We start from the raw sequence: 26570 nt of genomic DNA, 5'->3' as shown, positions 1-26570 counted from the left end.
GTCTGCTTTTGTAATAAAGTACTGAAAGAAAAAGCAAACACAGCATTGCGATTTCTTATCCATATATATATATATATATATATATATATATATATATATATATATATATATAAAATAAAAAATCCCTCCCTCCCTCCCTACTGAAAATTTTTTTTTGCTCACCCGGTGGACAGGAAACGGATTTTTTTTTTAAGGATGGCCAGATGTACAACCCCGATTCCATAAAAGTTGGGACAAAGTACAAATTGTAAATAAAAACGGAATGCAATGATGTGGAAGTTTCAAAATTCCATATTTTATTCAGAATAGAACATAGATGACATATCAAATGTTTAAACTGAGAAAATGTATCATTTAAAGAGAAAAATTAGGTGATTTTAAATTTCATGACAACAACACATCTCAAAAAAGTTGGGACAAGGCCATGTTTACCACTGTGAGACATCCCCTTTTCTCTTTACAACAGTCTGTAAACGTCTGGGGACTGAGGAGACAAGTTGCTCAAGTTTAGGGATAGGAATGTTAACCCATTCTTGTCTAATGTAGGATTCTAGTTGCTCAACTGTCTTAGATCTTTTTTGTCGTATCTTCCGTTTTATGATGCGCCAAATGTTTTCTATGGGTGAAAGATCTGGACTGCAGGCTGGCCAGTTCAGTACCCGGACCCTTCTTCTACGCAGCCATGATGCTGTAATTGATGCAGTATGTGGTTTGGCATTGTCATGTTGGAAAATGCAAGGTCTTCCCTGAAAGAGACGTCATCTGGATGGGAGCATATGTTGCTGTAGAACCTGAATATACCTTTCAGCATTGATGGTGTCTTTCCAGATGTGTAAGCTGCCCATGCCACACGCACTAATGCAACCCCATACCATCAGAGATGCAGGCTTCTGAACTGAGCGCTGATAACAATTTGGGTCGTCCTTCTCCTCTTTAGTCCGAATGACACGGCGTCCCTGATTTCCATAAAGAACTTCAAATTTTGATTCGTCTGACCACAGAACAGTTTTCCACTTTGCCACAGTCCATTTTAAATGAGCCTTGGCCCAGAGAAGACGTCTGCGCTTCTGGATCGTGTTTAGATACGGCTTCTTCTTTGAACTATCGAGTTTTAGCTGGCAACGGCGGATGGCACGGTGAATTGTGTTCACAGATAATGTTCTTTGGAAATATTCCTGAGCCCATTTTGTGATTTCCAATCCAGAAGCACGCCTGTATGTGATGCAGTGCCGTCTAAGGGCCCGAAGATCACAGGCACCCAGTATGGTTTTCCGGCCTTGACCCTTACGCACAGAGATTCTTCCAGATTCTCTGAATCTTTTGATGATATTATGCACTGTAGATGATGATATGTTCAAACTCTTTGCAATTTTACACTGTCGAACTCCTTTCTGATATTGCTCCACTATTTGTCGGCGCAGAATTAGGGGGATTGGTGATCCTCTTCCCATCTTTACTTCTGAGAGCCGCTGCCACTCCAAGATGCTCTTTTTATACCCAGTCATGTTAATGACCTATTGCCAATTGACCTAATGAGTTGCAATTTGGTCCTCCAGCTGTTCCTTTTTTGTACCTTTAACTTTTCCAGCCTCTTATTGCCCCTGTCCCAACTTTTTTGAGATGTGTTGCTGTCATGAAATTTCAAATGAGCCAATATTTGGCATGAAATTTCAAAATGTCTCACTTTCGACATTTGATATGTTGTCTATGTTCTATTGTGAATACAATATCAGTTTTTGAGATTTGTAAATTATTGCATTCTGTTTTTATTTACAATTTGTACTTTGTCCCAACTTTTTTGGAATTGGGGTTGTACTGGGATGACCATAGATACTGTGCTTGTACCACTGCAACATACAACACTGAAAATCCCCACAGGCTGCATGTAGTCTATTTCTTTTATCATATAAAATGTTCTATTTATTTATTTTTTTAATGTGTTCCTTATTCAAAGCATTATTTTTGATTAATATTCTGTTTGCCAAATTAGCCTTGACCAATTACTTTATGGTTAATGTTTGGATTCCACGTATGTCCTGAAATGCTATGTATTGCGTCCTCAAGTATCAAATGTTTTATAATAAATGACGTGGAATTGTGCTCTTTGGCTTGACATAGCATTACCAATGCCATGAGCGTACTTGGTAACATGACGTTGCTCTTTTTGAGCCATCTGTTAATTTGAGTCCATTTTGTTGCGTTTTCAGTTGGCAAAGAAGATCCGGGAGAAGTTTAACCGCTACCTGGACGTGGTGAACAGGAACAAGCAGGTGGTGGAGGCGTCGTACACGGCCCATTTAACTTCCCCGCTCACAGACATTCAGGACTGCTGCTCCATCCCACCCTCCATGATGGAGTGAGTACAGCTTTTGATGTCCTCGCAGGAAGTTGAGCTCATTGAGTAAATTCTGCTGTAGTTCTACACTTTTTTTTTTTTTTTTTTTATCTTTGAGGATCTTTCATTGACCTATTACTGTAGCTAATTAATGTGGGCATTTGACACTGTCCTGTGATTTTTGGTCCTAGTCGTCCTGACGACAAATGACCAAACACATGGGTCATTCTAGAATTCGGAGTACATTTCGCGTCTCCGAGAGAAACCTTTTATCATCTTTATTGAATCAGTTTTGAACAGTAATACAAATCTTTCACCAATAGCAACGCTTGATGTGCATTTTAGACCCAATTTATCCATAAAACATTAACTACATGACACACACACTATTGACGGTCTTTGACTACTGATTCATGCATTCAGCTTGAATAAACATGAAGTGGTTCAGTCTAACAATCTGGTTTTTGAGGCTTATTCTTATAACGATTATAAAATCAATTGCATAGAAAGTCTATTTTCTGTATTATGTGAAATTTCAGTCATAAAACAAGTGTCGCCAGGCAAAACAAACCTCACCTGGCAGCACTTATTTTATACCTGCATGTTGATAATGGTAATATTTCTCAATCATAAGCTGTCAGGTTATAGTCCTATGAAAATTCATGACTTTAAGTTTGAAATTTCAGTCATAAAACAAGTGTCGCCAGGCAAAACAAACCTCACCTGGCAGCACTTATTTTATACCTGCATGTTGATAATGGTAATATTTCTCAATCATAAGCTGTCAGGTTATAGTCCTATGAAAATTCATGACTTTAAGTTTGACATTTCAGTCATTCAAGGTCATGGTGCCAAATGAAAGCCCATATGGCACTTCCTAGAAGTTGATAATGGTAAACATCTGTCTACCATCAACCATTTTCAAGTGACAGCCCTTTGAAAATCCGTGATCTTGAGTTTGACCTTTCAGGGTCACTCAAGGTCAAAGATCATGGTGCCAAATGAAAGGCCATATGGGAGTTCCTATATGCTCATAATAGTAAACATTTGTCTATCGGCAACCGTTTTTGAGTTCATTCATCTCATTATCTGTAGCCGCTTTATCCTGTTCTACAGGGTCGCAGGCAAGCTGGAGCCTATCCCAGCTGACTACGGGTGAAAGGCGGGGTACACCCTGGACAAGTCGCCAGGTCATCACAGGGCTGACACATGGACACAGACAACCATTCACACTCACATTCACACCTACGGTCAATTTAGAGTCACCAGTTAACCTAACCTGCATGTCTTTGGACTGTGGGGGAAACCGGAGCACCCGGAGGAAACCCACGCGGACACGGGGAGAACATGCAAACTCCGCACAGAAAGGCCCTCGCCGGCCCCGGGGCTCGAACCCGGACCTTCTTGCTGTGAGGCGACAGCGCTAACCACTACACCACCGTGCCGCCCCGTTTTTGAGTTATAATGGAAAATGTTATTTTGACCGAAAGGTTGACCTTTCCGACCTTCGCCTTGACCTGATTACCCCCACAATTTAATCAGGTGGACCATTGCTCACCTACCCTGAAAACTGGAAGTCAGTCATTACAACCATCTAGACACTAGATTGTTAACACACACACACACACACATACACACACACACACACACAAACAAGGTCAAAGGTCGTGGTGCCAAATGAAAGCCCATATATGACTTCCTATATGTTGATAATGATAAACATCCATCTCTAACCATTTTCGAGCTATAATGAAAAATATGCAAATTTTAGCAATGACCTTGACCCCCACCCCTGACATTTGACCCCCAACCACGAAGAAAACTATATGAGAAACCAGTCATGTAGCATATCAATGGAAGCAGAATTGTAAGATGAACATTTTGGAATTGGTTTGAAGTAAATATGATGATTATGAAGGAAGATATCGCGAAAAAACATATGTTTACCTTTTTGGTGACCTTGTCCAGAAGACCCTCAAAATGTTGGAGGTTGTATTTGAGACCAATGCCCATCTATCCTGAAAGTTTCATGAAGATTGGCCCAGCCATTTTCCCGTAATGTGGCTAACAAAAAGAAACAAACAAAGAAAGAAACCCCACCAAAAACAATACGTCGCCCCCGGTGGACTCCGTCCCAGGCGAGGTAAAAATTTTATACTTTTTTTTATCTGTCCCAATGTTCTTGTTAACTCTGTTATGAAACCGCATAAAATCCACAAAGACTTTTAATAATACGCACGACACCTGCACTGAGTGATGTCACTTCCTCTGGCGGGAAACTTCAGAAAGGCAGCGAGGTACGTTATGTTTCTTCTCTCATTAATTTGAACGAAATGTTGACACACCAACAGTAGATTAATTATTCGTCAAATCTCATCTCATCTCATTATCTCTAGCCGCTTTATCCTTCTACAGGGTCGCAGGCAAGCTGGAGCCTATCCCAGCTGACTACGGGCGAAAGGCGGGGTACACCCTGGACAAGTCGCCAGGTCATCACAGGGCTGACACATAGACACAGACAACCATTCACACTCACATTCACACCTACGGTCAATTTAGAGTCACCAGTTAACCTAACCTGCATGTCTTTGGACTGTGGGGGAAACCGGAGCACCCGGAGGAAACCCACGCAGACACGGGGAGAACATGCAAACTCCACACAGAAAGGCCCTCGCCGGCCCCGGGGCTCGAACCCAGGACCTTCTTGCTGTGAGGCGACAGCGCTAACCACTACACCACCGTGCCGCCTTCGTCAAATCTGTTACTGTGATATTGGAGTGAATCTCTCGCTCATTTTTAAAAAAAACAATAATTATGATTAAAATCCGTTAAATTCTGTTCTTATTATACATGCCATGTGGTAGCTAGTTAGAGGTTAGCGTGTGGAGTTAAGAGACAAAATGGTGGGAAATGTCAACTCCGTTACCACCGATTCCGTTAATGGATTGTTCAGTTTAATGACAACAGAGTTGACGGTGGCTAACCGAGTCAACACTTGAAACGTACCCGCAATTATAGAATGGACCACACGCGTGACCATCATTATTTTGCTATATCTATCGGAGATGCCAGAACGGGATTACATCATTTCCAGTTATCACCGTGTGTGTGTGTGTGTGTGTTAAGTTGTTGAGATGCTCGGACAGAGCTGTAATTGGACAGAGATTCTGAGCTTTATAGCTAACCGAGATGCACGCACCAGAGTGTGTTTTTAATTGTGAAGAGCGTCCTATCTCTAGAGGAAGCTCAAACACAGAGGTGCTATTCAACTCGAGTCGAGATGCTCTGTGCTTTCAAGCCTAATCTCAATGGGAGCAGCTTGCAGAGTTTCCACAGTTATCTCTTAAATCTCATCCGCTTGCTCTCTCTCTCTCTCTCTCTGTGCTGTTTTCACCCTCTGTCTGCCTTAATCTTCTTTCTCACTTTGTTCTTGACATTTTCATTCATTTTTCCCCCCACCATCGCTTTCATCTCTGTATCAAACATTTTTTCTCCACACTGAGCCTCCCGCTGCTCCCTTACTATAATCTCTGATGACATTCTAAATGGGATTCTTTTTTTTTTTTTGCTAATAAAGAATGTTCATGAATCGCCAGCAGGGTCAGAAACCATTTCTAAAAACATTCTCTGTCTTTCCAACATACTCGCGCACACAGCACAGAGTTCACCGTGACTGGGATTTGAACCTCAGATTCTCCGCTCTGTGTATTCCAGCAAGTTTTTCACACTCCACTCAGTTCTACTGAAACCAAGTATTTAACAGTTATTCCACTCAATCTCGTTGTGCATGAGCTGATAGCCAACGAGGCGCATAGGCATTTTTAAATGACCTAAATTAGATGAAACGTAAAATTTGTCACCTTCCTCAGTCATACCAGAGTTGGAGCACTTAGACATTCATAAAAGACTATTCACATGGTAACGGCATGATGATCGCTTTCACTCTTTCGGTTTTGATTGATTTCTCTTTTGCCGTGGGAACGCCCACCGTAAACAGGATGAAATCTGTCAGCCATAGTTGAGGTTATTTGGAGGTAAAACTTGTTGTGAGATGGCACGTGGCTTTTATGCGCTTCGGATGATTCAGGACAGCGATTCAATTCAATCTTGAGATGATGATGATGCCCTTTATTGTCACTAGTCACGTGTACCAGCGAAATTAGCCGTCAACCTGTCCGTACATATACAACATACAATTGACATAGGGTAGACAGGACAGGAAGACAGGGATAAAGATAAAAAGGAAACACAACATGAGGAGAGATAAGGAAAAAAAGAACACCCCCCCACTATGCTCCTGTCAGGAGTACAGTGTGGGAACATTTAAAAAAACTTTGCATAAGCAGACAACAACACAAGTACACTTTAAACACGGGACTTGGGGGGGGGGGATCAGGGGGGAGGGGGAGGGGAGGAGGTAATCCAGCGCACGACCCGCCACCGCTTCCACGCGTCCATCGTGTAACCAGCCGCAAACGTTCCGGCAGGACAAACGGATTCCCCCGAACCCAAACTTCTCATCGAGAAAACTGTGTCAATTTCGTTAGGAGACCAGTTTATCAATTCCATGCTTTTTTAGTTTAGAAAGTAATGCAGGAAGAGTCTCATCAAAAAGTACAGCAGACGAGACAAGACACAGAAGCACAAGCAGGGAAAAAAGAACGACGACACTGATGATAATGAGTGCTTTTATTTTATTTTTTATTTTTTAAAATCCCCCGCTGGCCGAAAGGCCCGAAGGGGAATTATGTCATGGCGATGTCAGTCCGTCCGTCCCGGGAAGGGTGCTCACCTTCTGAAATCAACTCCTCTCACAAATGTTGGAGGAATTTCATGAAACTTGACAAAAAGCCTTGTTATATGTCGGTAGTACGCATATTGTAATTTTGTTCAATTCGGTTGCATTTTACCAGAGTTACAGCTCTTGATTAACAACCTTGTACTTTCACAATTTCATGAAGGTGTGCTCGCCTTCTGACATCAACTCCTCTCACAATTTTTGGACAAATTTCCCGAAGCTTGGTAAAAGGTCTTTTTATATAACGGTAATGTGCATATTGCGATTTAATTTCGTTTGTGAAAATTTTACCAGTTTTGATCCTTAATTAAATAACTTGTACTTTGACAATTTCATGAGGGTGTACATTCTTCTGAAATCAACTCCTCTCACAATTTATAGAGGAATTTCACCAAACTTGGCAAAAGGCTTTGTTATATGACAGTTATACGCATATTGAAATTTTGTTTAATTTGGGCAAATTTTCCCAGAATTATGCTCTTGATTATTAACAAACTTGTACTTTGGCAATTTCATCAATGTGTGCTTGCTTTCTGAAATCAACTTCCCTCACAATTTTTATCCCCTGCTGCCTGAAAGGCCCAAAGGGGGATTATGTCGTGGCGATGTCCGTCCGTCCGTCCCAGGAAGGGTACTCATCTTCTGAAATCAACTCCTCTCACAATTGTCTGAGGAATTTCACGAAATTTGACAGGATTCTTTGTTCTATGTCCGTAATGTGCATATTGTAATTTCATTTAGTTCAGTCGCATTTTACCAGAGTTATGGCCTCGTTGCCAACCGGGGATTTTGTGCTCTCAGAGCACTCGTTTTTTACTTTGACTTGATCCAGCAGAAGATCAACTCCAGTAAGTGTAAATATTTATTCTATTTATTATGAACAGATCAGTTGATATGCCTGCGCTGTAGTGCATACACAGGAAAAATGACAGCAGTTTTTTCCAGAGTTAAAAATATTTTCCTCAAAAATAGTTAATTTTGCTCTATTTCGAGTTTAGAGAGTAAAATGTGGAGTCGGAGTAGGAGCGAAATTACAGAGTAATTGTGTAACAGAGTTGGTTGTGGCTCTGAACTGATTAAAATAGTGCAAGAGTTAATGTCAAGACACAGCGAACAGAGTCAAATACCAAAATAAAGTCAAATACCAGATAAATGAAGATGCTGTAAAAAGCAGTTTTAGAACAATGTTGGAATGTGTGAAAAAACATGACCTTACCCACTGTGTCAAACCGTTTTGATCACTTGACCCGATGGGATTAAGAGTTGACCTGATTGGATTAAGAGTTGGCAGTGGGAGGGGTTTTCACTCTTCTCATTGAATGGAATGGAAATTTTTTACTCTTCTCATTGAATACCCCTCCCACTGCCAACCCTTCATCCTAAAACTATAGGACATAAATTTTTTGATGGCCAGTTAATTGTCCAGATCAGTGGAGCAGATTAAGTTTTTGTGCTTGATCCATTCCTAAGACTGAACAGAATCACCTCAAGTGATCAAAACGGTTCATCACAATGGGTAAGGTCATGTTTTTTTCACACATTCCAGCACAGTTCTAAAACTACTTTTTACAACACCTTCATTTATCTGTTATTTTTTTTAAAGTACAATCAATGCCTACATGCTACACAGAATATTATTGTAGCTGAACTTGTGCTGAATGCAAAAAACTCAGATGACTTTGAAAATACTGCTTAGGTTTGTTGAAATTGACGACAAAATCAGAGCATGCCAAAATCATTAGAATGCCAGAAAATGTCCTCGGACACCAGAGGGTTAAGGGTTGAAACAGCCATGGGGAGGCGCACTCGGAGCCCCGACTGTCCCCTAGCACATCGGACAATGTTAGTAATACAGGGCTCGGTTTAAAAAAAAAAACACACACACCAAAGTGAAAGTGCTGTCAGCCGGCAAGCGAATCAAGGTAACTCTGTTTCAAGTGGCGTGGTGTGTTGAGTCCCCATTGGCTAATGTATGATGTAAAATGCGCTGTCCTTCTGTTTGGTTCATACCGTAAATCAACAGGAAAATTGGATTTCTTCAATGTTGGTTGGTCCAAGATTCTTATTGACTCTGTTCAATTGTAAGTCAAGTTTTGTGTTGAAGTAAAGGCTAATACCTCTTTTGAATAATTCCCTGCTATAATAACCTTAAGTAAGCTCAAAGTAAAGAGGTTTATTTTAGCTTGATGGTGCACAGGGCGCCCCAAATCAAGTCTTTCTTATTAAAGGCTGGAGTGGAGCCTAAATTTTATAATGGAGAGGCCTCACTGTACGGTATCTGTACAAATATTTGAATTGTGCCAGTTTGGTTGGTATAAACCTGTATTAAGTCCACTTTGATATGTCGGTAACTAAGAAAAAATACAGACTAAGAAAAAATGAAGAATACTTGAGAATATTTTTCAAGGAAAAAAGTGGAGAATATTTTCCAGAACCCAGGGGGAACACTGTATTAGTACAAAAAAAAAGCAGTACATATGGTGTCTGAATACTCAGTAGGCATTTATGAGTAGTCAGATGCTACCCAGATGATCTGCTACATCTGTAGTATGCAAATAAACTATCCTGTACTTGAGCTGGAGCCTTCAAATAACCGAAGAATAATTGTTCCTCCGGGAAAAATAGAAAGAAGATGCAGCCATCCTGACGTGAAGCCAGCTGTCGCAGTGGTGTACAAACGTATCAGGAATCGTTGAAACATTTCTGCCATTGCAGAAATATTTTAAGGGTTTACGTCATCTGGGTCAGAGGACAGGTAAGATGGCGGTGGAGAATGTGTCCAAAGTGTCCTTTCTACTCGCTCACATATTCATAGAACGTTCTATAGCAGGGGTCACCAAACTTTTTTTCTCTGGGGGCCATATTGTCGTTCCTGACTGCGATGGGGGGCCGGGGTCGGGTCAGCTATATAACACAGAATTGTATGACCCAGACAAATATGACCACCAGCAGGCCTCATTGTGTAGTAGAGATTACTAGCCTGGCACAGCCATCCCCACTACTATATCCACACTACTATATCCACACTACTATATCCACACTACTATATCAACACTACTATATCCACACTACTATATCAACACTTGATTCCTGGCACATATTTGTTTATCTTTACTAGTGGTTTGCAAAAGTAGTAATCGAGTCTTCACACTTTGTTTTAATTTGAAATACCACTGATATTCCATTTATTTCCCGGGGCCGGCGAGGGCCTTTCTGTGTGGAGTTTGCATGTTCTCCCCGTGTCCGCGTGGGTTTCCTCCGGGTGCTCCGGTTTCCCCCACAGTCCAAAGACATGCAGGTTAGGTTAACTGGTGACTCTAAATTGACCGTAGGTGTGAATGTGAGTGTGAATGGTTGTCTGTGTCTATGTGTCAGCCCTGTGATGGCCTGGCGACTTGTCCAGGGTGTACCCCGCCTTTCGCCCGTAGTCAGCTGGGATAGGCTCCAGCTTGCCTGCGACCCTGTAGAAGGATAAAGCGGCTACAGATGATGAGATGAGATTCCATTTATTTATTTTCTAATAAAAATAATATCAAAGCTGTCAAGGTAAGAAACATCTGCCTAGTTGAGGTGATTGACACTGGCAAAGGTGAGTGGAAAATTATAAATTGTAGGTAGGCCTGTTGATATTATTAATAATAATAATTGTGTGCAGCACTTAATAAAGGTCAGATAAATAGACCTATAAAATAAATGCATTTAAAAAAACAGTGAAATTATAATAATATGAGCAATAGATCACAGCAGTTGTGCTGTGTCCTGCACGTCATTGCTCTCATCCATGGCCAAAGCAAAAAACTCGAATTCTGACGCTTTCTCATTCAGCTGGTCATACACGTTGTCCCCTAAATCTTGGGTTCGCCTGGTCATAGTGAGTGCGGAGAGACTCACCGCGTTGAGCACATCCTTGTCGGGACACACCTCCTCAGCCACAGCAAGCATGCATACTTTAACAAAGTCCCCATCAGTAAACGGCTTTCCATGGGTAGCTAGTAGGTGAGCTGCCTTATAGCCAGCTCGGACAGCAGCCTGGTTGATCTGGGTTTGGTGAAGGAATACATTCTGTTGTGCAGCCAGTCCACATTTCATCCTCCGAATCCTGTCTTCTCTTGTTTGCCCTCGCAAGCTAGCATACTCTTTGTGGCAGGTTTCATAGTGACGACGCAGATTATATTCTTTGAAAACCGACACACTTTCTTTACATACAAGACAAACTGCACGGTCCTTACACTGAATGAAAAAATAATCGGTGGTCCACTGTTCTTTAAAAACTCTGCACTCTCTGTCAGCTTTTCGCTTACCGCTAGCCATTTTGCTGTCCTGAACACTGACAGTTCTCTGCGCGTGCGCTGCCCGTCACTGCTTGATCGCGAGCATATGACGAAAATTCGGAAAATATGAATAGTTCATTTTGTAACTAAATATCAATTTTAATTGATAAAATCAACAAAATACAAGATGCAGACATGTTATTATTTGCCAAAAAGCAATTTAAAAAAATAGGCCATGAGCACTTTTGGGGATTGCCTCATAGGGCCGGTTCAAGTGGTGGGGGGCAGAGGGGCTGGGGGTCCGGTCAAAGGGGGGTGGCGGGCCGGAGTTTGATGACCCCTGTTCTATAGACCCTTTTCACGTGACGTCACGACAAACGCGGCCGCCATTTTGGACATGAACTACCAGTAGTCTACCACAGCCAACAACGAGGAACGACGGCGAAGCATCGAAAGGAATATAGCCATCAAAGAAAGTTTTTACTTTCAGCAAGACTTCCATCATGCCATTATATTGTTGTGCACTTGGATGTAGTAACCATCAACACACAAGGCAAGATTTATCATTTTATCGGATCCCGACAGATGCTGACCGACGGAGAAGATGGATGGTCTCTAAAATATTGGCAAAATGATGTTTATTGACATAGCAATCGTGTGTAACGGGAAGCATTTGCATATCCGAAGTGTTGTGTTTACATCAAAGATAAAATAAACCGATATGACAACGACTGCTGCTGCCAGGTTGGGGACACAAACTAGTAGAAAGGAAGTGTGCCAACAGACTTCCTTTGTGGTCGATTCTGCTTTAAGGTAAGATGCATTTAATTATTCATCTGCTGTGGGTTTGGAATCGGTAGCCTGACCGATTCGTTCATGTTTGTGGTGCCATTTGTTTGTTGACGCGTGTTGAAATGGAAGATTGGTTGTTGACATGATTTCCAGTGATGCTTTGGTGCTGCTGTGGATCAGATGTGTTGAGTACCCTGACTGTTTTTTTTTTTTTTTCTTGCGTGTGGTATCATTGTTGACGCGAGGTTGACTTCAGACGCGATGCGTGTGTGGAGGTGTGGAGTCCGCGTGATATGTGCGTAAGATAGGCTTCTCATGTGTTTGGAGATCCGCGCTCTGAGACAAGCGCAAGCACCCCCACCCCAAGGGAAAAAAAGGGACCCCCCCGAAAATATCGGCATAGTTCGAACACTGGGTTGGAGAAAGTAATGGCAAATAGTGAGTGCACAAACCATAGAAGGTAAACTGTACACAGCGCCAGGGCAGTGTGATGGTAAGTCTACTTTTAGATTGTGCTAGCTTATCAGTGAACACACTCATCACTCGACGAGTTTCACGTCTTTACGACGGATACTTAAATGCGTCTTAGGTATTATTGTTGCAGTCTAAGCAGTCATTGTAGCAGCTAGATGAGCGAGAACCAAAAGGGTCTGTGCCATAAACCGTTATTTCTTCATGTCCAAAATGGCGGTCGCGCTTACGAAGGTCAAGTGAGTGAAAAGGGTCTATAGTTACGGTCGGGGTAGTAGGTGCTTATCTGACGTTAGTACATACTGAGAATTCAGATGCAGACACCCCCAAAGACTGTCTCAGCTTTTGCAATGAGTTGAAAACTTAGTTGAGGAATATGATCAGGAACCTGAAGTACCGTTCCTGAGCTTTTAATTCCCCATACGTTCGGAGAGAGGGGGGAGAGGGGGTTGTTTGCCTGAGTTGTGAGCCTGAGCTGCCTGATAGCACGTTGCTCCTAAAACTTCAAAGGCTTTCCATAAACACTCCCAGACTCTTGGAGCACTTTGTGAAAATTTGCAGTTCTAACTGTGACAGTTTTGGAAAATTCTCCCCAAGCACTGAGGAGCAGCACCAGCACCGCAGGCCTTCAGTTGTGGGTTGGAGGTGAATTTGTTCTGGCTCTAACTGTGACATTTATATAACCATAAAATATACATGAGAGGTTACTGACTCATGTTGATTACACCAAAAGCTGAAATATTCATGATCTGCCATATACTTTAAATAATGACACACAATCCCAGCTGAAGTGTACTGTACAAAGTTTTCCTAAATCTCCATGAATTACAGATGGGTTTTTGTTTTTTTTTTTGTTTTTTTCCTACGAGTGAAATACAATATGAGCTAGACATATAGAAAAGACTGGGTAGGGGGAAAAAAATCTAAAGAAAAAAGGTTCCAGAAAAGATTGAGAGCAGTGCCTTTGAGGGAAAAAAAAATAGTTGCCAAGAGAACCTTTGAGCCAACTTGGAACCATTTTAGACAATATGCTATTGTTTTCTGTAAAATTATAAAATCTGGGTCCTTTTCAGTCCTGTTCGAAGCATGGCGCGAACCATTCCAAGCAGCCATGGTATCAGAAACATGCGATGGTGTGAACAGTCCCATGGGATCTTCATCCTTCATCTGAGCCTCTTCCAGCTGCCATTTCTGCCCTCGCTTACGGATAAAAGACCACGTGTTTGACACTGTATCAATGTCATGTGCCTGCTACTTATCCAGCCTGTGTATTTTCCAGCACACTCTGACCTCTACTTAAAATGTAAAGAATGCTTTAATCATTCACTGATCATCCCACTGATAGCTGCGACACTTATCCAGCCGTGTCGCCATCTCCAAATACCACATGATCTTCCTCCATTTAAAGCATTGGGACATCCAGCCTGCAGCCGTGCATCCTTATCTTCTTCATTTTCCGATGGGAATTTTTATTTCTTTCTGATCAATGATTGAATTGTGCATGAAGTCACACATCACGTAATAGTTTCTCCTGGGGGGCCAACCAGACACCATCTTTCCTGTAAGCAAGCAGGGATCCCAGACGCCCGCTATTTAGCGGAATTCCGCTATTTTTCTAGCCAAAGTGGTGTTTTTTTTTTTTTTTTTTAATCTCTTGTATATCTGTTAAAAATATGTTTGTTTAAGTAAAATGACCAGCAGAATACGTTCTGATTTGGTTTGCTTGTTTAGCGATGTTTTTGTCAGCTTCGTTTGTTCTCGTTGACATTCGGGAACACTCGGAAGTTAAATTGATGTAAATACCGCGAGACTGTACGCGATAGAACGAGAAAACAATATGGCTGCACCCATTTGCTAGAAAATGTGTTTTAACTCCGTTCGTGCTTTTGTTTCTAATGCGTTGAACTTAATTCAATATGCAGGGCTGTGAAATTTCCGCGGATTCTGTCGCGAAAAATATCATCTTCACAAAACGTCTATTTTTGCATTAAATCATTGGGGGGGGTGTCTAGTCGGTTTTAATCGCCTTGCACGAGACCGGCGGCTCAATACAGCCGGACTCGCGGAGTTTTATGCCAGCTGAGCGTGGAACACGTCTTGACTGCGACTCAGGACAGAGCTAAAAATAGCTATTGCGTGACCTGGCACCGCGTACGTGAATTTTGTACTTATAGGGTGTAAGATCAGACATAGATAAGATGCAATCAAAAAGGAAAGCTAAGGAGGTGTTTGAGAGAGATGCAAAGAGGGCAAGAAAAGAACACACAGACAGACTGAAGGAAAAGATGAAAAAGAACAAGTTTGCAAAACTGAAAGAGATGGTGTTAAAGAAAAGAAAATTAAAAGACTTTCATTAGATGCTGTTTGACAGACTATGAACATTTTGTAAATAGCTTTAATAGAGGAATGCAAATACTATAGAACTAATAACTAATAGCCTTACTGAAAGATGAATTGAAAGAAATAGCTGGGAGTGATGCAAAGAGGAATAGAAGGAGCCAGAAGTAAAAGAAAAGATGTAAATAATATATTAGATAAGAAACATTAGTTTTTTTAAACTTTTGCTCTGTAGACAAGAGACATTGTGACAGACTCTTGGAAAAAGCCAGGACATAATACAAGAATTAAGTGTAATTTGGAAGACAACAGGTATCTCTCACTTAAATATTGAGCATGATTTTTCACAAAGTCATTTTGAAAGGCCTATCAAAGTTTTCTTTTATTAACATTTCTTTAAATTGTTATTTACACATTTTTTTTTACTTTTATTTTGATTAAGAGATAAAATACATAGGCACTTATTAGATATTTCAAGGTATTTTACATGGATCTTTCATTTTAAAAGAGAAAACTGTTGATAGGTATTTTATATGGCAAAATGAAGACCAAGACTAGTCAAATATTTACTTGTTGAGATCAATTTTTTACTTGCAGGAAATGCTCAGAATACACCATATATTGGGGGCGTCGTGGCTCAGGTGGATAAGGCGCCATACCATGAATGCGGGCGACCCGGGTTCGATTCCGGCCCGAGGTCATTTCCCGATCCCTTCCCGTCTCTCTCTCTCCCGCTCATTTCCTGTCTCTACACTGTCCTATCCAATAAAGGTGCAAAAAGCCCAAAAAAATATCTTTAAAAAAAAAAAAGAATACACCATATAACACCTAAAATGGCTTTTCCTCAGATTTCTTATTTACAATTTCACAGCCCTGAATATGTCGTGGAAAAAAGATATCATCCATAAAAGAGATAGCGGAACAGTGTCCGGGTTAGAAGAAGTATATTCTTCAAAGCTACATTTTCATCTAATTTTTATAGCTAAATAATTTTTTTTGCCACTTATGTCATTGATTACAAAATATGCCATCAAATAGATACACATTATTGTTACATTCTGTTGCTTTTCTATGTTAAATCTATGTAAAAAATGTGTTCTGTAGCATCTTTAAATGTTAAAATCTCAACAGCTTCAGGGGGCTTGCAGCCCCCTTGACCCCTGCTGATAGTTTCTTACATTCCTCTATTTTTTTCAATTACTGCTGGGATCCCTGAAGCAAGGCTTAATCTGTCTTAAATATGGGTCATTTTTGCACTGTTTTTGGTCGTTCCAATCATTGAACTAGAGAAGATGATAAAGGGTATTACCGTCTCCCTGGAACTTTTGTCTTGAACTTCTGATTGTGGGTTAGGAACTTGACTTGGGCATTTCTTTAGAAAGGAAATATCTCTAATCCAGGAGTAGGAGATTTTTTTGCAGCAGCAGCAGTAGGAAGAACCCAGTGCGCCTTTTTATCTGTAATGGCCCTTTTCCACTACCCTTTTTCAGCTCACTTCAGCCCGACACGGCTCGCGTTTCGACTACCTCAGAGCAGCACGACTCAGCTCGCTTCAGCCCTACTTAGCACCCAAAACTTGCACGGTTTTGGAGTAGGGCTGAAGCGAGCCAAACCGAGCCGAGTGGGGCTAGGGGCGTGAGCAGACACTCCCCTGTGCACTGATTGGTGAGGAGGAGTGTCCTCACATGCCCACACACGCCCCATGAGCACGCTGGGATCTGTAAACACCGCAAACCCGGAAGAAGAAGAATTACGAATTACGAGAATTTCTGAAGCCTTATGCGCCTCACCTCATCTATACGCTCTTGCCAGTATCTGTTGGCGTTGTCGGTGACAACAAGCCACAGCACCAAGACCAGCAACACTAACGACTCCATGTCCTCCATGTTTATTGTTTACTATCCGGGTCGTGAGACTACCGCTTAAAAGGTCACTGATGTCACTGTTTGCGCCGCCTAACGACATCACGTGACGTCCACCCACTTTCGCTAACTCCACCCAATGTGTCCAGCCAGCACGGTTCAGCGCGGTTGTAATCGAAATGCAACTCCAACAGCCCCACTCAGCTCGACTCAGCCCAACTCAGCACGGCACGGCTCAGCCCAACTCAGCTGCGTTGGTAGTGGAAAAGCGGCATAACTGTCAGTGAATCTCTTCGTTTCACTCCAGCTTCGAGTCCACAACAGCGATGCTCTGTGAGAACAGCTCTCTCCAAGGCCTGCCATACAGTCGCAGTGTGCAGCCACCATTTCACCATTTTCTTCACTGATAATCCATGGAGTTAAAGGTTTTTCGCTCATTCTTTGCGAGTAGCTAAGCTGGAATAGAATATAGGTTGTATTCAGTCACGTGACTTTTGCTTGAGTGTTGGTCAGACAAACCAGTATGTACGTAAAGAGCTGGTGAAACCATCTCCGACTATTTTCGCAGTTTAGAGGCCAATGCATGGTCAAGATACCTTCAGAAATTTGCTCTTTGCAATGGGATAGATCCTTACATGCTGGTTTAAAAAAAAGAGGGGGGGTTCCTTATGAGTTGGAAAATGATCTATCTGTTGAGTTCCATGAAATTTCAAACTACTTGGTGCTGCAGACATTGTCCAACATGGACCAACAGATGAAAACTTGGAAGAGCATGGAGGAGAACAACTTTGTACATGTGGTTGGGTTAAAGATCTGGGGATCAGGACGCTACAAGATAAATCCTGTATCGTTTATACCCAGGTAAGTAGGACTTTCTGGGCTTTTTGTCCGCGTCTTTGTGGTGGTTGCTAGGACGTTACAAGAATTAGTATCAAGTGTAAACAAACCACAGCTGCTCGATTCTCAATCCTCCTTGCTGTTCTCTTCCAGCAAATGATAAGTTTTGTTTTTTATTAAAACAGAGAAAATGCAGCGAGAAGGTTCATTCCAACATCTACGTAGGTAAGGCTAGGCCACAAATCTACATCGTCACTCCAGTCGTTTCGAGGAATTTTGTACGGTTCATGACCATTAATAAACTTCTAATTTCTGTGTATATCTAGCCTTTGCTTCTTTCTGACTTAGATTATCCAAGTAATCCGGTAGTAAAGCCTTTTTAGCTGTAGTTTCTTTGAGCTACAGATGTCTGACATCTTCAATCTCACTTGTCTTCTATATGTAAGCAAAGTTCACTCGTCCCCCAGGACAAGGCTAGCAACGGTTGCTGACGTTAATGGGATGTCTGTGCAAGGGGTCTATAAGCCTCTTGTCAGTATCGCTGGCTTTCAGACAACATTTTGGAACCGTTTACTGTCGCCTCACGACAATACTGCTCGTCTTTTTTTTTTAAGCATGATATACTAGTGCATCTCAAAAAATTAGAATATTGTGAAAAAGTTCAATATTTTCCATCAGTTATTTAAGAAAGTGAAAATGTTATATATTATAGACTCATTACACATAAACAAATGTTTCAAGCATTTTTCTATTTTAATTTTAATCAGTATGGCATACAGTACAAAAACATAAAAAAACCCATCTCAAAATATTAAAATATTTCATTTCGAGTTTGAGTAAAACAGTATGAACACAGTGTATCTCTCGGTCTAGTTCAGTACACACAACCACAATCATGGGGAAGACTGCTGACTTGACTGTTGTCCAGAAGATGATCACTGATGCCCTCCACAAGGAGGGTAAGCCACAAAAGGTCATTGCTGAAAAGGGTGGCTGGAAAAGGTGCACAAGCAACAGGGATGGCCGCAGTCTTGAGAGGATTGTCAAGAAAAGTTGATTCAAGAACTTGGGAGAGCTTCATAAGGAGTGGACTGAGGCTGGTGTCAGTGTATCAAAACCCATCACGAACAGACATCTTCAAGAAAGGGGATACAACTTTCACATTCCTAATATCAAGCTACTCCTGAGCCAGAGACAATGTCAGAAGTGTCTTATCTGGGCTAAGGAGAGAAAGAAATGGACTGTTGCTCAGTGGTCCAAAGTCCTCTTTTCAGATGAAAGTACATTTTGCATTTAATTTGGAAATCACGGTTCTAGAGTCTGGAGGAAGAGTGGAGAGGCACAGAATCCAAGGGGTTTGAAGCCCAGTGTGAAGTTTCCACAGTCTGTGATGATTTGGGGTGCCATGTCATCTGCTGGTGTTGGTCCACTGTATTTTATCAAGTCCAAAGTCAACACAGCCGTCTACCAGGAGATTTTAGAGCACTTCATGCTTCCATCTGCTGACGAGCTTTTTGGAGATGCTGATTTTCTTTTCCAGCAGGACTTGGCACCTACCCACAGTGCCAAAACTACTACCAAATGGTTTGCTGACCATGATATTACTGTGTTTGATTGGCCAGCCAACTTGCCTGACCTGAACCCCAGAGAGAATCTATGGGGTATTGTCAAGAGGAAGATGAGAAACACCCGACCCCAAAATACAGATGCGCTGAAAGCCACTATCAAAGCAACCTGGGCTTCAATAACACCTCAGCAGTGCCACAGACCGATCACCTCCATGCCACACCGCATTGATACAGTAATTCATGGTAAAGGAGCCCCAACCAAGTATTGAGTGTATAAATGAATATACTTTTCAGAAGTTGGACATTTCTGTACTGTAAATCCTTTTTTTGATTGATCTTAGGGAATATTCTAATAATTTGAGATACTGGATTTCTGATTTTCATGAGCTATAAGCCATAATCATCAAAATAAAAACAAAAAAGGCTTTAAATATTTCACTTTACATGTAATGAATATAATATGAAAGTTTACCTTTTTGAATTAAATTATGAAAGGAACTTTTTCATGGTATTCTAATTTTTTGAGATGCACTAGTATATAAATGTGTTGAATAATAAATTGTGAATTTGTTAATGCTCAATGAACTAGTAAAATCACCTGCAAACATCTCAAAAAAGTCAAGAATGTGTGTACATATATTTAGAAATATGCACATCGGCAAAATTTATACCGCAGTTTCACGGGATGTCCCTTGACCACGTTTATTAACCAATAGTTTTGGTGTGTTTTGGCTTCCTGTTGATTATAATAATAAAACCAAACCGAACATCACATTCATGCTGTCCTTTTGAATCCATTTTCTTTTTGAATATCCAGGAAGAAATATAAAAAGTCAACTCTGAAGAATTCAGGTTTACACTTTAGGAAACATTGCATCATTCAAGGTTGTGAAAATATACACTGCGTTTTATTGCTGTTACTTTTTACTGCTGTTCATGACCAGTATACTGAGTAAACTGTCATATTGCTAGGATTGGAAATGTTTCCTGTCTTCCTGCCAACCCAAGCTCGCTCTTGCCACCCAACCCTGAGTGCTCTGTGCTCATACCAATGCCTTACTATATACCATAACAGACACCTTTTATTCATTACTGACATTCGCTAAGTGCGTCCTGATGCCAGGTGAAGATTCTGCCTATGCCGTAATAAGCATAAGAATAAAAATAAGCAGATTTGAGTATATTTCACGATCACGCTGAGTCTGTTTCAAGACATCACGGTCTGTGTTTGTACATAGTACGCTTTGAAACACTTTACTGCAGGAAATTATTCGCTCTTGACAGTGTGGGTTTGATTTAGCTTGTTGCGTAAATCTAATCAGGTTTCTCACTTACTGGGGCATTCACATTGTGTGTTCTGGTTTTACACAGTGGCATGTTTTAAATTTCGAAAGACAAAAAAGACTTGTTTACCAACATTCCAGACCCTCAGCTTGGTGTCTGTCTTTAGTAAGCTGAATCATGGGAAGTTTTGGCGGCTCTGACTAATGCTGCGTTCATGTGCTATGGGAAGATGATATTTTCCAGTTGGGAAGTGGTATTTACCAGTGTGTTGTGTTCACATGCTTTTTTTGTTGTTGACAAATTAAAGATGGTGGACCAGATTCAAGTTAGCAATAGTTAGTTAGCTATCGTTCGCAATAGCGTCTGCTCTGGATAGGTAAAAACAAACCGTAACAACACATTTTTAAAGGAAACGGATTTCTAACGTATTATATTACACTTGTTAATGACGCAACATTGCATAGACACAAAAAACTACCCACTAGTACTAGTAAAAAAAAAAACTTTAGTAGCGTACAGTGCTTAACATTCAAGTGTCTTGTACCGCTTGCCGCCATGTTGAAAAGGTTAAAGTTCATCTCATCTCGGCAACTCATTCTCATCTCATTATCTGTAGCCGCTTTATCCTTCTACAGGGTCGCAGGCAAGCTGGAGCCTATCCCAGCTGACTACGGGCGAAAGGCGGGGTACACCCTGGACAAGTCGCCAGGTCATCACAGGGCTGACACATAGACACAGACAACCATTCACACCTACGGTCAATTTAGAGTCACCAGTTAACCTAACCTGCATGTCTTTGGACTGTGGGGGAAACCGGAGCACCCGGAGGAAACCCATGCGGACACGGGGAGAACATGCAAACTCCGCACAGAAAGGCCCTCGCCGGCCCCGGGGCTCAAACCCGGGACCTTCTTGCTGTGAGGCGACAGCGCTAACCACTACACCACCGTGCCGCCCATCTCGGCAACTCATGTATCAAAATTTTCTACGAGTTGCCCAGTGGAAAATACCACAAGAGGGGGCGTTCATGTGTGCTTTCCATGTCGGCGTTTGGTATTTACCATAATTCCCATAGCACATGAACGCAGCATAAATTAGGAGCTGTACAGTGACGAGTACGGAAGCCGCGAGAGGCCCTTCATATAATCTTTTTTTTATTCACCTTGTTATCCCGAGATAACGACATAATTAATTCAGGATCTCGAGAAAACAACACAACTAATTCGAGATCTCGGGAAAACAAAACCATTATTCCGAGGTAACGACATAATTAATTCAGGATGTCGAGAAAACAACACAACTAATTCGAGATCTCGAGAAAACAAAATTATTCTGTGATCTCGAGAAAACAAGACAATTATTCCGTGATCTCGAAGAAACAAAATTATTTCATGATCTCCAGAAAACAGCTGAGGTTTCTAGCAGAGCTGCGCCCCCCTGTGGGTCAGACAACGAAGACTTAGAAATTGGCGGACATGTAACAGAGCAGAAATGGCTTTTTACGATGCCTTGAGAGAGAGGGGGGCCAGTCTTCTGCGGAAGTGCCGCGGACTAATTTTGAAATTATCCCTTATTAAAAGACTTGATGCAGTCTCTCCCTGCGTCAACCCCTGATCAAAATATTGCCTTATTAGGTGATCGATTATTCCAGACATTCTAATGACCAAAGTTGCGTCTATACAGAATGAGAAATAGCCCCAAAGTCAGCATATCACAAGTCTCTTGGCGCCCCTGAATGAACCATTTCTCAGCTGTTTACTCGAGATCATGAAATAATTTTGTTTTCTCGAGATCTCGAAATAACGGTTTTGTTTTCTCGAGATCTCGAATTAGTTGTGTTGTTTTCTCGAGATCCTGAATTAATTATGTCGTTATCTCGGAATAACAAGGTGAATAAAAAAAAGGATTATATGAAGGGCCTCTCGCGGCTTCCATAGACGAGCAGTAAATCACTCTCTTTCTTATCTCGGACATGAACAGCAGTATGCTAACAGTCATTCAATGCTAAACGAAGCCTGGCTTTAGTAGATGCACAGCTGGGGTTTTTTTCCTTCGCTGCCCTTTCATTAGTTTGATCATTCACTCTGTTTTATAAGCTCTGACCCAGTGATATAGCAGCATGGATGTCCGTATCGTATACGCTGCCTGTAAATCCTGCCTCTTTTATCCTCTGGATGCTGGTGCACTAATGACTTGTCAGTCTGATACATGAGGAGTGCAAGAGGGCTGGTGCTGTATGATTCTGATCTCCAGGGAGCTGCTCGAGCTTTATGTTAGCACTGGAGTGGAGCCCCAGGCCACCTGATCGTATCACCTTCCACATCAAGCGCCGCTAAATGAGGATGGAAGTGTGTCTGAGACACGGCCAGTGGAGGATCGGGCTCTGACCATCTTTACGTCTGAGGTCCGGAGACTGTGGGAAAGCCTGATGCACACCTGCCGCTTGAGATCCTGAGGGAAACACAGTTACTACTGGGAGACAGACTTAAGGATGTGCGAGAATCAGTATTATTCTATCTGCAATCGTGCAGTCTGATTAGCTACTCTACTACTAGGCTATTAGCTCATATACCGTGAGTATAGAAAAACAAAATGGCGGAGCGTGTTGCTGAACCAACCGAGGATGAAATATAAACTCTACTCGAAAACAAAACACCAAAAGTTTTTTTTTTTTTTTAAAGCAACAAAATATGGAATAAAAGTATTTGATGGTAAGAACGTATCTTTAAATAAAACATTTTTTTTTCAAGAATTATCACATTTTCCACAAAGTGCTACTGTAATTTCGTGAGTTTGTTTACATTCTAAGTGGAAATGATTTTGTCAGACGTTTTGTATAAAATTTTTCTCATTCTCATTATCTGTAGCCGCTTTATCCTGTTCTACAGGGTCGCAGGCAAGCTGGAGCCTATCCCAGCTGACTACGGGCGAAAGGCGGGGTACACCCTGGACAAGTCGCCAGGTCATCACAGGGCTGACACATAGACACAGACAACCATTCACACTCACATTCACACCTACGCTCAATTTAGAGCCACCAGTTAACCTAACCTGCATGTCTTTGGACTGTGGGGGAAACCGGAGCACCTGGAGGAAACCCACGCGGACACGGGGAGAACATGCAAACTCCACACAGAAAGGCCCTCGCCGGCCCCGGGGCTCGAACCCGGACCTTCTTGCTGTGAGGCGACAGCGCTAACCACTACACCACCGTGCTGCCTGTATAAAATTTTTATTTATCGAATTTGCTAGCCTAGCAAGCCAGACTAAATGTGAATATTTAGTCTGGCCTTGCTTGTAGACATTTCCGAAGGGTGGGGGTGGAACAACCCGCTGTCTTTCAAACTGTCTCTGTGCGTATAGGCCAACGCTCTGACCAATCAGCGCAACAGTGACTGTGACGTAGTCAGAGCGACAGAAAGCAGTGGGGGAGGCCTTGAAATAAATAATTTTTCAAAATGCGTATTAATTAATAAACAGGTTCTAGATATTAAGAAGTTTGGAGATAATGACCACAAGTTTGGAGTCTGTACCACATACACATTTTTTTTTCAAGTGTTTTTCAAGGGTTTGCTTAAACTGTTTTTGAGAGTTTTTATTTAGTGGTGTTTGGTGAAATAATTTCCCTTAAATTTAAAATAACGGGAAAATAAGAAACAATCAAAAAGTAATGTTTCAAAGCTGTTTATTAATTCTTCGTACTGCACAAACTAGCCCCATCCTTTTGGCTACGAGCGGAGCCAGCTGGTAGATCAGACTTTTGCCATAGCCGGTCGGCAAAACAGCGAAAACGTCCTTCTTGAAAAGGAATGAGCGGAGAGCCTCTTCCTGCTCATGTTTCAATGAAAACTCCAAGTCTAATTCTTCTAAAACTGATTCCAAAGCGGAGTCAAACGCGCGCTGTTCACTAGCCGTAGCCATCTTTCCTGCTGTGCTTTCTCCAGCGTCGCGCAGCTTTGTCGTCACTCCTGCAAAAGCCCGCCCAAAGAATCCAAACAAAAACCTTGCGTTGTGATTGGCGGGCACGATTTGATGCCCAGGGTGTTTTGTTGATATGGTGCGAGGCTAGACCCACTCGCAGGCAAAAAATATTTTGGCCGCTAGGCGGGTGGGTCTAGTTTACTAGGCTACAAATTTGCAGAAAATAACAATAAAATGCTCCTTATTTTTTTCTAAATCCAGTGAATATGGATATAATAAAACAGTCAATCTTGTCATCCATGGCTTGTAGCCAACTAGGCGCTACGTGCCTTGTCTGCTATCAGCTCATGTACAAATCAATTTTGTGGAATAACTGTTAAGATGTACATTTCATATGCATGCACTATATGACCAAAGCTTTGTGGACACCTAACTATCACACACATTGTTGGAAGTTGAATTATACAGGGTGTTTCAAAAAATATGATATTATTTGAGATGTAAATATCCCAGAAACTACATAATTTAGGCAGATGAAACTGAACAGGCTTAATGTTGAGCAATATAAAATTTATTTCTCAAAATTTGAATGAGAAATTCAAAGGTATGTGGATTCCATGAACGATTTCACAAATTTTCAATATTTGCGTCGCCTGAGACACAGACAGCCTTCCTCTTTGAACTTTTTGTGCCGTGTCCAAATCTGCATTGCAGTTGGTGCATTTTTAGAGAATTCTCTCATAAATACACGCTGCAGTCTTGTTCGACTGTATTCGAGCGTACTCTAACGCACAAAACGCCTTTTCTTTTCCAGTGAATGGCATTTTCTATACCTATAAAGATAAAAACAAACATTAAACGTAAAATGTTGACCTGTTTCCACACATGCTGTTAAAATTTGAGGTCAATTGAACGAGAACTGGCAAAGTTATTAGATTGTGAAATGATATCAGATTTTTTGAAACACCCTGTATAAGGATGCCTTTCTCTGCTGTTGAATTACAATTTATTTTCACTGGAGCTTAGCGGTTTAAGTATGATGAAGCACAACGCGAGCTCCATGAAGACATGGTTTGCCAAGGTTGTAGTGTGAAAAACTCAAGTGGCTTCGACAGAGCCCTGACCTCAGCCTCAATGAACACCTTTGGGATGAACTGGAATGCCGACTGCACCCCAGACCTCCTCGCCTAACGTCGGTGTCTGACCTCAATAATGATCTTATGACTGAATGGACACACATCCCCACAGCCACAGCAGCCTTCCCAACAGAGTTGAGGTTACTATAATAGCACATGGGGTAAATCTGGAATTTTCTTTCATTTCTTGGTATCCCTTGAGTTGAGTAAGATTGTCCAAAACCAAAGTTTATCGCTTGTGCACCCGTTGGTGGCTAACAAACCCAATTCAGGAGGTGCAGATTTTGCCACACATGGCGCAGGTATAGGTGGGAATTGACGCTTCCACCGAGGGAGCCCTATCGCACTCCTTGCGCCGCTGGCGTTTTTCCTCTGTCTTGCGACGACACTCGTGCTCAAACAGCATTACACCCTCCCGGACTGCATTTCGCCATCTAGCTCTGTCGCGAGCCAGGTCTTCCCAGCCCACCAAACTGATATTGCAAGCTTTAAGAGTGGCTTTCAGGTTGTCCTTGAAACGTTCCCTCTACCCCCCTTGGAATCTAGTGCCTGAGCCCAGTTCCCCGTAGAAGATTTGCTTTGGAAGGCGGGAATCTTCCAGCCTAACGACATATCCTGTCCAGCGCAGTTGATTTTCAATCACCATGGCTTCAATGCTTGTGCAGTTTGTTTCCTCCAGAATGCTTTTATTCGTCCGTCGGTCCTGCCAACTCATGCCCAGAATGCGGCGGAGACACCGCTGATGGTACTTTTCCAGGCTTTTAAGGTGACGTCTGTAAGTGGTTCAGGATTCTGAACTGTATAAGAGGGAAGGTAGCATGACAGCCTTGTAGACCATGATTTTGGTGTCAGTCTTTATCCCTCTCTCTTCAAACACTCTCTCACGCAGCTTGCAGCCTTTAGACGATGTAGAATCTCGGCATCGATGTCAGCTTTAGTAGAAAGACCACTGCCTAGG

At 41.8% G+C, this 26570-nt stretch overlaps 1 protein-coding gene across 2 annotated transcripts in view; it reads left to right on the top strand.

Moving 5' to 3' along the window:
- cachd1 (cache domain containing 1) overlaps positions 1 to 26570 on the top strand; it is a 303436-nt gene that overhangs the window by 162143 nt on the left and 114723 nt on the right. For both annotated transcript variants that reach the window (XM_060919931.1, XM_060919930.1), the window contains one exon: positions 2208 to 2356. In XM_060919931.1, the coding sequence (XP_060775914.1) occupies positions 2349 to 2356 (8 nt within the window). In that variant the 5' untranslated portion in view covers positions 2208 to 2348. The remainder of the gene's footprint in view (positions 1 to 2207; positions 2357 to 26570) is intronic.

Source organism: Neoarius graeffei, chromosome 4 (assembly GCF_027579695.1).
Source record: "Neoarius graeffei isolate fNeoGra1 chromosome 4, fNeoGra1.pri, whole genome shotgun sequence".
Lineage (NCBI taxonomy): Eukaryota > Metazoa > Chordata > Actinopteri > Siluriformes > Ariidae > Neoarius > Neoarius graeffei.
The sequence above is the reverse complement of the archived record's forward strand: the minus strand, read 5'-3'. Positions and strand labels throughout refer to the sequence as shown.